At 42.7% G+C, this 12,680-nt stretch overlaps 1 protein-coding gene across 3 annotated transcripts in view; it reads right to left on the bottom strand.

Moving 5' to 3' along the window:
* The window catches only part of LOC139374734 (teneurin-3), a 320,057-nt gene extending 308,129 nt beyond the window's left edge, over positions 1-11,928 (bottom strand). For all 3 annotated transcript variants that reach the window (XM_071115855.1, XM_071115856.1, XM_071115857.1), the window contains exons 1-2: positions 11,614-11,928; positions 2,112-2,393 (exon numbers count right to left, since the gene is read on the bottom strand). In XM_071115855.1, the coding sequence (XP_070971956.1) occupies positions 2,112-2,393; positions 11,614-11,878 (547 nt within the window). In that variant the 5' untranslated portion in view covers positions 11,879-11,928. The remainder of the gene's footprint in view (positions 1-2,111; positions 2,394-11,613) is intronic.
* Positions 11,929-12,680: the final 752 nt, after the last annotated feature.

The raw sequence follows: 12,680 nt of genomic DNA, 5'->3' as shown, positions 1-12,680 counted from the left end.
GCTCTTTCTAGTCTCTGTGCAATCTGTGCATTTTGCAGGGCCACACCTGTCACTGGTTAGCTGTTAGCTGGGGAACTGGAACACCTACAGCATATGTCCTAGTTTAACGAGACAACTGCAGATTCACTGCAACACTGTTGAACACCAGACCTAAACAATGGCCAGGCCTCAATGCAAACATGACACTCAGAACCTGTCTGAGAGGCTTATACACACACATATATACCCCCCCCCCCCCCACACACACACACACAGCTGAATTCCTTTTCCTAACATCAACTATTTTAAGACACAATCTATTCCAACCACTACTAATTTCCTCCTAGCTGGGCCTGTCTATACTCTGGGGAATGCAAGCTCACATTCTAATGGCATTTAATATATAAACGCACAACTTCAGCACTTAGTTTTTTCTGTTCTTAATGAAGCCAAAGAGGTGTTAATGAAGGTATAGGAACTCCTAATGGAAGTGGTTAGGTAAGAACTTTATATCACTAGAACCGTCGGGATTCCAGTCCTAGAACAGCTTTGTAACGTCTACATTTTAAAGGTTAGCCCAGCACCTGTAAGCCGAAGTGTCTAGAGACAGACTAATGAATGTAGTTTCATGAAGATGCAGGTACATTTTTGATCGTTAATTATGTTCATTAAAATATTTTTAATTTCATGTTTTTAAAAGGTACAAATCTGACATTGTCAGCTGGTTTTTTCTTACGTTGTTATTTTCTTACTCCCAATAGTTTGACACATTTCCATTCTATATTCATCTAAAGAAACAGAATTAAAAATGATTAATAACATTTGTGGGTGTCGGAGCAATGCAATAAAATGCTTTCAAAACTCGATGGTGTAGAGTGCCATAAAACGCCACCTGTCACACAAGTGCTCTTTGAAAAATAACACAAAACGAAAAAGTCATGGTCGCTCTGAGAGAGGAGATGGGGTGAGAGCGATAGAGGAGCGAGAGAGCGAAAGAAGAGTGTCGCTCCTCCTCCCGTTCAAATCTCACACGTGTAACTTCAAACCACCAAGGCCTGCTAATCAACCATTGTGTGAGCTCACCCAGCCAGAGATACACTCCTAACACTGGACTAGGTGAACCTGAGAGAGAGAAGGAGAGAGACTGGGCGGGTGAGGAAGACAGAGAGAGAAAGAGAAAGGGCAGATGGGAGAGAGGAGTGCAAGGATGGAGCTGATATAATGGCTGTGAGGGAAAGGGGTAAATGTGGGAGAGAGAGAAGGAGAGAGAGAGAGCGAGAGAGAGAGAGAGAGAGAGAGAGAGACAGACAGACAGAGACAGAGAGAGCGACAGAGAGAGAGACAGAAAGAGAGAGAGAGAGAAAGGAAAGAGAGAGAGAGAGAGAGAGAGACAGAGAGACAGAGAGAGCGACAGAGAGAGAGAGAGACAGAGAGAGAGACAGAAAGAGAGAGAGAGAGAGAAAGAGAGAGAGAAAGAGAGACAGAGAGAGAAAGAGAGGCAGAGAGCGAGACAGAGAAATACAGGGAGGGACAGAGACAGTCACAAAGCTATATGTGATGGCGCTCTAGGGGCCACCTGGGGAAACTTAATCAAAAAAAGGTTGGCAGCTCGGGAGAGAGAGGGAGCAGAGGGCAGCGGAGGAGAGGAGAGGGGGAGTAGAGGGCAGAAAGCAGGTGACAGGGTTCTCTCTCTCTCTTCACTTTCGCCTTCAGAACAAAGTCAAACCCTGAGAGTCATAATCCAACAGTCTGTCACCACGCCTTGGGGTTAACCCTTCACCTTCACCAATCAGTGGGCTTCAATGAACATGCCGACATACACTTACAGTACCCATTCACACTCACACTAATTCTTGAGTTCCCTCAAATCCTCTCATTGTCAAGTTCACAGCTGCATCTTCTCAAGTGAAGTGGTCACAAGAGGAAAGGAACGCTGAGCGACACCAACTCTCATTCAACATTCTTTCCCAACAACCGTGTTTCACCGATTCCTCAGTGTCAGTGGACGTGTCGGGGAGTGTGCACGAAGTCGAGCTGTGCACGCTCCTGTCATTTAGGTGGCCCGAGCCAAGAAAGGAGATAAAAGAGAGAGATAAATAAAAAGGTGTGTTGTGCATACCAACCGGACTCACCATTATCGCTGTCCGACTTGTTTTCGTGCTCTGTGTCGGTGAGGGTCAGGGCCGAGTTGGACCGGCTGGACAGGCACGAGTTCCGGCCGCCCGACTTCACCCCACGGCCCCACAGCCGCATGGCACGCTCCGGTGACATCACGGCCTCGTTCTCGGTGTCCACGTCGGAGCCGGCGCCGACTGAGTAGCCGCGGTGGGGGAGGCCCATCTCGGCGCAGAAGGCCAGGCCGCGGCGCGTGGACGGCTCACAGATCCCCAGTTGTCTCAGGTTGAAGTTCTGCCCTGAGAGGAGAGGAAACGAGATAGAAGTCATCAACACTAGAACCCTGAACATGTATACCGGTCAATAAGTGTCTTCCAAAGGAAAAACTAGTGCCTCTTTACAAGAGAATACAGGAAGTACAGAGTAGAATAAAGGGAGTTTTGAGAGAGGAAACAAGATGGAGGATCTTAAAGACTCTTCCACAAAGAACAAGGTTGAGGACATCAACAGTTTCAATAAGAGAGGCGCTGGAGTATTTTATTCTAAATGTCAAGTATTTCAGAGATATTTAAGAGAGCTAGCATTTACCAGGGAGAACAATTCAGTGGCCTTTTACAAGAGAACACAGGGAGTACAGCTGATCTAACTTGACAGTAACTTGGCAGTAAAGACAAAACACCTTGAACCCTGTCGCTAACAGATCATCTGTCACATTAAAACCTCTTCCTGCCCTATCTACAGGGGATGGGGGGAAAAATCTATTCAGTTACATATTGGGATGTTATTTTTGACGATATCATCGTATCGTTTTTAAAATATCGCAATATTATTTTTACACTAGTTGGCTGTACCTGTACCTGCACCGAAACTTTATTTCCATAACTGATTTTGTTTTCTCAAAATGGGTTTTCTCCTGGTTCTCTCTCGTCTCTCTGCAGCAGACATATGGGGAGCAATATGTTTGGAACATCAAATCACAATAAAATCACAGTATCAAATCCCAATACATATCGTATCAGCACTTAAGTATAGTGATTATATCGTAACTTGAGGTCCCTGGTAATTCTCAGCCCTGATATCCCCCCCCCCCCCCCCCCCCCCTCTGACCTCCAGCCTCCCGACCCTCAGATCCATCCTATCACTGAGAACCAGACAGACATACCCCCCCCCCTCCCTCCCCAGCTTTAGTTGTATTTGACCAGTGGCAGATGGATAGATAGATGGCTATATAAACTGAGCAAGAATATAAACGCAACATGCAACAATTTCTACAATTTCTACAAGTTCATATAAGGAAATTAGTAAATTGAAATAAATTCAATAGGCCCTTGTGTATGGATGTCACATGCCTGGGAGTACATCTGTTGGTGTATCTGTTGGTCACAGATACCTTTTTTTTAAAGGTAGGGGCGTGGATCAGAAAACCAGTCAGTATCTGGTGTGACCACCATTTGCCTCATGCAGCGCGACACATATCCTTCACATAGAGTTGATCAGGCTGTTGATTGTGGCCTGTGGAATGTTGTCCCACTCCTCTTCCATGGCTGTGTGAAGTTGCTGGATATTGGCGGGAACTGGACCACGCTGTCGTACACGTCAATCCAGAGCATCCCAAACATGCTCAATGGATGACATGTCTGGTGAGTATACAGGCCATGGAAGAACATGGACATTTTCAGCTTTCAGGAATCGTTTAAAGATCCTTGTGACATGGGGTTGTGCATTATCATGCTGAAACATGAGGTGATGGCGGTGTATGAATGGCACGATGATGGGCCTCAGGATCTCATCACGGTATCTCTGTGCATTCAAATTGCCATCAATAAAATGCAATTGTGTTCGTAGCTAATGCCTGCCCATACCATAAAATATATATATATTTTTTATTTAACTAGGCAAGTCAGTAAAGAACAAATTCTTATTTACAATGACAGCCTAGGAACAGTGGGTTAACTGCCTTGTTCAGGGGCAGAATGACAGATTTGTACCTTTCCAGCTCAGGGATTCGATCTAGCAACCTTTCAGTTACTGGCCCCATTCTTTAACCACTAGGCTACCCGCCGCAACGTTGACATCAGCAACCCGCTCGCCAACACAACGCCATACACGCTGTCTGACATCTGCCCGGTACAGTTGAAACTGGGATTCATCCGTGAAGAGCACATTTCTCCAGCCAGTGGCCATCGAAGGTGAACATTTGCCCACTGAAGTCAGTTATGACACTGAACTGCAGTCAGGTCAAGACTCTGGTGAGGATGACGAGCACACAGATGAGCTTCCCTGAGACGGTTTCCCTGAGACAGTTTGTGCAGAAATTCTTAGGTTGTGCAAACCCACAGCTTCATATCAGCTGTCTGGGAAGCTGGTCTCAGACAATCCTGCGGGTGAAGAAGCCAGATGTGGAGGTCCTGGGTTGGTGTGGTTACACGTGGTCTGCGGTTGTGAGGCCGGTTGGACGTACTGCCAAATTCTCTAAAACGACTCTGGTGGAACTTTCTGCAGTCAGCATGCCAATTGCACGCTAAATCAAAACTTGACATCTGTGGCATTGTGTTGTGATAAAACTGCACATTTTTTGTGGCCTTTTATTGTCTGCAGTACAAGGTGCATCTTGATTTACCAAACAGGTGGATGGATTATCTTGGCAAATTAGGAAAGCTCAGTAACAGGGATGTAAACAAATCTGTGAACAAAATTTGAGAGAAATAAGCTTTTGGTGCATATGGAAAATGTATGGGATCTTTTATTTCAGCTCATGAAACATGGGACCGACAATTCATATATTTGGGAATAGGGTGCCATTTGGGACGCCACGGAAGAGAGAAGGGGGAGAGCCATCTCCCAGGTGCTAACAAAATAGAAACTGACAGGTAAATGGGGCCTAGCCAGCATCTGGGGAGGCATTTGGACTGGAGATGTTGAGCAAAAAATATTCTGCATGGGCTTAAAAAGAAAGAGAGAAAATACAAACAAATCCTGTGCTGACTTTTTTTTCGTGATGGGCGTTGGTGGGGTGCAGTATCAACTGGCCTGAAATCCCCAGTGAAAACACACTGTAAACAGCACTAGCTCCTAGAAGTCCAAAAAGGGGACTATCAGGTTTCATCTGACTCTCAGATAACTGCAGGGGCTTAACATTCTGTTATACCCAGGATCCCACGCTGGACTCCCAGCACCGACCGTTGTATCTTACCACGACCATGCCTGACTAGCTAACAACATGCTAGCAGTTAGCAACCCCCCCCCCCCTATTTTTCAGCACTATAAGACCAACGCCCTAATGGAAAACTCTCATTATCAAACGGAGGGAGACACCCTAAACTTCTATTTTATGGAGCCCCCTGAAGACTAAAATCACCAGTAATTCAGATAAAAATGTGTTTAATTTAGCAAATCTGTTCCTAAGCATTCCCACAAATAGAAGGGACACACGTGATCGTGTCTCAATGTAATCAAGTTATGAAAGGATTGTTATTTCAAATCCAATCTCTTTTAGGGCTTAGTTGTCGTCAATTTGTTCGATGTTAATTATTATTACTAATTATGGTAATTCGGTTCCGGTCACCCGACCATCGGCTCCGATAAAAATCTGCTAGTCTACCTCCTGCTCTAACGACTGAAGTAGAGCATGACGAAACAACTAAAACGATACATACTTCAGTGAAACACTACTTGCTAAAGGCAATTTATACCGCGTTGGAGGAGCGAGCCAAACGCCTAAAGAAATATCCAACGCAAAACATCCGAAGGGGAATCTATAGTCAGTCTCCTCTAGCAAAACATATCATCGCTGAAACACAACTGAAACAACACATAGGCCTAATGCTGTAGCGCAAAATAGCACGCTATGATACAGTCCATTTTGCTTAGGCAGAGCAGAACGCATTCCGCAGCTCAAGCTGAACTCGTTAGCATAACAAAAACACGGTTCGAACCATGCTAACATAAAGGGCACTTCAGTGCTGGCCCACTGGGCACAAACTGATTGAATCAACGTTGTTTCTACGTCATTTCAATGAAATTACGTTGGTGGAAGAGACGCTGAATTGACGTCTGTGCCCAGCAAAACCCAACAACAAAGAGCACCTTGGAACGGACTATTGAGCTAGCCACTGTTTCAGTGCAGGTGGGCACAACGCCAAGCCCACAAGGTCCAACGATAAATGCCCTATAAAAGCGTTACTTGCGGGTTACTAATGTTGGCTGGCGCGTAGGAAACGGCAAACATCACTGGAGGGGCTCAGGGTACATAGCAATAATTTACAACGCATGAAGCAAATACACATAATGTCTGCAACTTATCAACTGAGAGAGAGAGCGAGAGAGAGAAATATTTGGCAGAGGTTGCTGTGTTAATGATTGATCTCATATGTGGCTGCACTTTGGTTATATCTAATGCGGTAACATTATGCAGGCTGAAAGGAATTCAAGACCCATATTGTAGAAAACAATCCAGTCACAATTAATTTGCATTGCAAAAAAACCCACAAGTAAGAAGGTACAGTAGCCTAACTAAGCAGTATAACGTTAAATACAGTAGATTTGGAGCCACCGAAATTATCAAATAACTGCAATCTCTATGGAAACCATTCATTGAAACTCCCCAAATTAATTTGAGAATATTTGCCAAAATATTAACAGATAAAAATCCCAAGTGTAGAGTACAGAGACTTAGTAAAAGTGTTTTCCTCTTGCAGGCAGACGGAATATGGTGTGTGCGTATGAGCACGTGCATGTGTGTTCTCGGGGAGGGGTAATGTGGTGCAGATGGGAGAGAAGATGGTGGCTGCTCTGCTATGTTGTCCTGGCAGACAGATTGGTAGTTAAGGCACTTCCAATCTGGTTGGTGATTTCATAAATATCTCAAGGCCTTGAAAGCGTAAAATCACTACTTCAAAGGCGACGCCGCCACCTCAACAAGACAAACGGCAACAACAGCCGTCAACAATCATATGAAGTCATCAGGGTGGAGTTAAGGAAGTGTTCCACATTAAGGCTTTTATTTCTGACATACACTGACTACACATTTCATTTAGTTTAACTAATAATTAATGAAAACTTGCAACATAATATTACTACTAATAATAATAAAAAATAATTGTAAGAAATCATATTTGTATTGTTAATAATAATATGTATAAATATAATAATTTTAGTATGTAGTTTTACACATTTACATTTTTTTCTCAACATTAATATAACAATTCTGAATATGCCATCGAACAAAGTACTTCTTAGAAATATCTGGGAGAAAATCATGTACAAACATTTCCTAAATGTGTAACAAATTGTACAAGACACAGTAACCATGGATCAAAATGAACTATTTATTTATCTGGGTCCTCATATGCCAACACAACTACAGGCATGGAATTAGAATACTATATATTTGTATAGGATCTCTATGACTACAGCCAATAATACAATGTATAATTCCTCTTAGGGCTATTAACCATTCTACTACAATTGAAGAGGCTTGCATTTTACGTTGGGGAATTTTAAAACATGATCCAATTAAAAATAGAGTCTGTGATACACAACTCATTTAGTTCCTTTTTTAACTAACGCTATTCATTTCCTGCAAAGCTAAACTCTTTTCTCTCGCTTAAAGACATTTATGTCACACTTACATTTGGATTTAGACTGCATTCCAATTCAGTGGGTTTAGCTGCCGTGGTGATGGTAATGGGCTGGTTAAGAACATGCCTGAACATGTATAAACATATATATAGATTTGTTTTACTTATAAATGCTGTGAAATGTTTGTAAAAAAATATTATTCCTGCCGCTATTCAGTGATTATCGTATCTCATTTAGTGACCGTATTTAGTGATAATTTTTGCTTCAGTAATAAGTTATTATATTACTTTTGAATCCTTAGATTAGTATACATTCACTCTGATAACGTTCTCTTCCAGCTTAGCTGATTTGTGGTGAATAACTTAATACAAGACTAGCTAATATTCACTCTTTTTTGGGATAATGGGAAAGTGTTTCACGCCTCACTACCTTTGCAGTTCTGAAAATGACTGTAATAAAAACGTAATACAAGTATCTCAATGAGAGGCAACTGCTTTATATTCCACAGGCCTAGGTAAAAATGACCATATCATTGACAGCAACTACATATACGGCTTCTTTCGTTTTAAAATATTTAAATATTTAATGGTCGAAGATTCAGATAAATACATGCTTTATCTCATTTAGGGTAGAGTATTATTTAACTACATTTAGATTCAAATAAGAAAATGTTGTTCTCAAGCTACATATAAGTCATCCTCATTGTGAATTGGTTCTGATGCATGCCATGCCCCACGTGGTAGTAGAATCCAGAAGTTTCACAGCACGGTCAAATCATTGGTTGATCAAAAAAATATGAAAAATCTTCCAAATTCCCTCCGAGATCATTTACATTATAAGAAGGATAAAATATTGACTGTGAAATCTGTGGATAAAATACTGTCTGGAGCAATCTTTGATCTAGGAATAAGAGTGACTACAAAGGCGTGTTAATTACAGACATAACTAAGATAGTCACTGCAGTTCAATTAAAATTATATACATTTTAAATGAGCACCAATTAGTGTGGCAATGAAAATGTACATGATAAGATAATTCAAGTAATGGCGTTTTTTTTCTCTCTCCACTATTTATGAATTGTTAATTGGAGTGGAGGAACAATCAATGAACTAGTAATGAACTTCAAAGTACTTTTGTTATGTTTCTGGAAAATATGGCTGGACCTGGTAAAACGCTTTGCCTCCATCTTTCCACGAACCAGTTCATGTCACGAGTTCAAAAACAGTTTCAGATCTATGCGCTCGCTGTGCGTTATAAAATCTAATAATTACAAAAATCACTGTTTTTTATTTTAGCTCTGATGGTCAACAAGTCTAATTATTCCAGTTTTAGTCCATCAAGTTTCACAAATGAATACTGTCCCGTTATTATTTCTGAAGTGACCAAACCATTTAAGGTCAATGTCAAACCCATAGAATTTGAATGAATAGAATGGGCAAATAGGTTCCAAACCCGTTCTACCTCTTCTATTTCTATGGTGTCACCACATTAACATACAGTATAAACAAATAGTACTAGCTATATTAGCATAGCATAATGTCACCATAAGCTCCTATGAGGGCAGGTACTAAGTGAGTTACTGGGCAAGGAGACAGAAAGAGGTGCTTAGCCAAGAGGTGTGTGTATAACATAAAGTGCTTAAGTCTGTCCAGCGAACGCTGTGGCACAAAAAGTCCAGTGACCGAGTGGCCCACTTAGGGGACTAGCTCTGGCAGCGAGAGGCAGAGAGGGTGTCTCGATAATAACTTGGGGGGTGTTTATATTTGTTCTGTTACACACAAGTGAGTCGCCATTGTACAGCGCCCCTGGAGCAATTAAACTTGCTCAAGGTCACTGACAATTTTCTATTTTTTTACCTTGTCAGCACCCTTCGGTTACTGGCCCAACGCGCTAACTTCGAGGCTACCTGCCACCCCCATCTGTCTCGTGTCTGTAAATATGGGGAGGATGCCATACATAGCCCCAACCTACCCAGACTGTTACCCCTTTCCTTACCCCAATACCCCCATCTACCTGTCAACACATTACCCCTGGAGCTCCTTATCAGCTAGACAAGCCCCAGTGTTCATGATCAACATTAACCATGCAGCTATTATATACCATTTAGCAGACCCCTTTTATCCCAAGCCACTTATAGTTATGCTTGCACACATACATTTTTACACATGGGTGGTCTCGGCAATGGAATCCACTATCCTGGTATTGTAAACGCTACGCTCTACCAGCTGAGCTGCAGAGGACCAGCACCTAGTGAGATACCAACCAGAGAGGTAATGAGAGTTCTTCTTTTTGGATTGAAACTGTAGCTACAACATGTTTTCTTCATGACATAAGTGCACTGTAAATGTAATTACACCGCGTCCCTTATCCACAGAAACTGATTCCTGATAGGGCTGGGTCGCGTCCTTGAACGCACTTTAAATCTGAAGTAGTCGGCCCGTTTCCCTTATCTAAGGTAAACATTTGAGCTGTGGCCCATCATATTTACATTTTCCAGTCCTGGTGATCATATTTACATTTTCCAGTCCTGGTGATCATATTTATATTTTATAGTCCTGGTGATCATATTTACATTTTCCAGTCCCGGTGATCATATTAGCATTTTCCAGTCCTGGTGATCATATTTACATTTTCCAGTCCTGGTGATCATATTTACATTTTCCAGTCCTGGTGATCATATTTACATTTACATGCCTGGTGATCATATTTACATTTACATGCCTGGTGATCATATTTACATTTTTCAGTCCTGGTGATCATATTTACATTTTCCAGTCCTGGTGATCATATTTACATTTACATGCCTGGTGATCATATTTACATTTTCCAGTCCCGGTGATCATATTAGCATTTTTCAGTCCTGGTGATCATATTTACATTTTCCAGTCCTGGTGATCATATTTACATTTTCCAGTCCTGGTGATCATATTTACATTTACATGCCTGATGATCATATTTACATTTTACAGTCTTGGTGATCATATTTACATTTTACAGTCTTGGTGATCATATTTACATTTCCAGTCCTGGTGATCATATTTACATTTCCAGTCCTGGTGATCATATTTACATTTCCAGTCCTGGTGATCATATTTGCATTTTCCAGTCCTGGTGATCATATTTACATTTCCAGTCCTGGTGATCATATTTATATTTTCCAGTCTTGGTGATCATATTTATATTTTACAGTCTTGGTGATCATATTTACATTTCCAGTCCTGGTGATCATATTTATATTTTCCAGTCTTGGTGATCATATTTACATTTCCAGTCCTGGTGATCATATTTATATTTTACAGTCTTGGTGATCATATTTACATTTCCAGTCCCGGTGATCATATTTATATTTTACAGTCCTGGTGATCATATTTACATTTCCAGTCCTGGTGATCATATTTACATTTTACAGTCTTGGTGATCATATTTACATTTTCCAGTCCTGGTGATCATATTTACATTTCCAGTCCTGGTGATCATATTTACATTTCCAGTCCCGGTGATCATATTTACATTTTACAGTCTTGGTGATCATATTTATATTTTCCAGTCCTGGTGATCATATTTGCATTTCCAGTCCTGGTGATCATATTTACATTTTCCAGTCCTGGTGATCATATTTACATTTCCAGTCCCGGTGATCATATTTATATTTTACAGTCTTGGTGATCATATTTATATTTTCCAGTCCTGGTGATCATATTTACATTTCCAGTCCTGGTGATCATATTTTAGAGCCAATAGTCAAGGTGGTATAAGAGGTTCCGGTACTCAAGCAGTAGAAAAAAATGGAGGTGATGGATGATACTCTGTACCGGTAAGTACCAGGCCCACCTCAAACACTGCCTACATGGTCAGCCGCAGGGCAGCGCACTTAGAGCATGCTAGATGCCTTGCTCAAAGGCACAACAGCAGCGGATATCTAACTAGGCTAACTAGTACCTTGTCGGGTGTACTCGTCCTGTTCACGGTGCACCATCTCCTTCACTCTGCTGCTGTACAATAGTCTGGAAGAGTCCTGGTGGTCGAAGGCCTTGAGCGTCTCGCTGGAGCTGTACGACTTCTGGGTGGGTACCCTCGGTCCCGGGCCACCGCCGCCGCCACTGCCGCACTCCTCGCTGTCGCCGGACGAGCCCGTGTAGCGCCGCTCCTTGTCGCGCCTGCTCTTGGTCAGCGAGCAGTAGGGCCTGCGTTCCTTCACGTCCATACTGCCAGCATGCTTCGCCGACCCCGGCGGATAGACACAAACACGGCACGGACCGGGACGCTGGAAGAGTAGGAGGATGGGGAGGTGGAGGAGGGAGGGTCCGCCCAACCCGCTCCGCTTAGGCTCGGCTACCTGGAGAGAGGGAGGACAGGGAAAGAGAGAGAGAGAGGGAGGGGAAGAAAATCAAAGGAAAAGCGTGAGACACAGTGGTCAGATAGCGCTAAGCTGTGTACTTAATCTTCCCGGGATCCTTAAATCCTCCCCACCTTCTGGAGTGTTCAGCGGTGTGTGTGTGTGTGTGTGTGTGTGTGTGTGTGTGTGTGTGTGTGTGTGTGCGCACACTTGCTTGTGTGAGTGTGTGTCTTGGCAGGGCCTGAGTGCATCGGAGTGAGGAGAGGCAGGCAGGAAACAGCCTTTGGGAACTGAAGTCGGGAGGGCAGGGGTGAGAGGGGAGTGGGAGTGGGAGAGGGAGAAAAAAGCCAGAGGTAAGGCGGGGAGAGGAGGGGGGGACTTAATTGATTACGCCCGTCCCCCTGATCTGGTATGTGTCTAGAGTTGCTGATAAGTACGACACATCCATTAGATAAAAAGACCTGACTGAAAGCAAAGAATAACGTGTGTGTGCCTGTACATGTGTACATGTGTGTGTATCAAGGAGGAAGGAAGGAGAAGAGGAAAACATTTTAATAAGCCCTGCTGCCATCGAGAATTAATCAAATCTACAGACAACATCCTGAGAACAAAAAATAAAACGACATACTTCTAATGGAAGACAGAGGAGCAATAAACGTGTGTGTGTGTG

Source organism: Oncorhynchus clarkii, chromosome 19 (assembly GCF_045791955.1).
Source record: "Oncorhynchus clarkii lewisi isolate Uvic-CL-2024 chromosome 19, UVic_Ocla_1.0, whole genome shotgun sequence".
Classification (NCBI taxonomy): Eukaryota; Metazoa; Chordata; class Actinopteri; order Salmoniformes; family Salmonidae; genus Oncorhynchus; species Oncorhynchus clarkii.
Note: the sequence above shows the minus strand (reverse complement) of the source record. Positions and strands in the feature narration are given on the sequence as shown.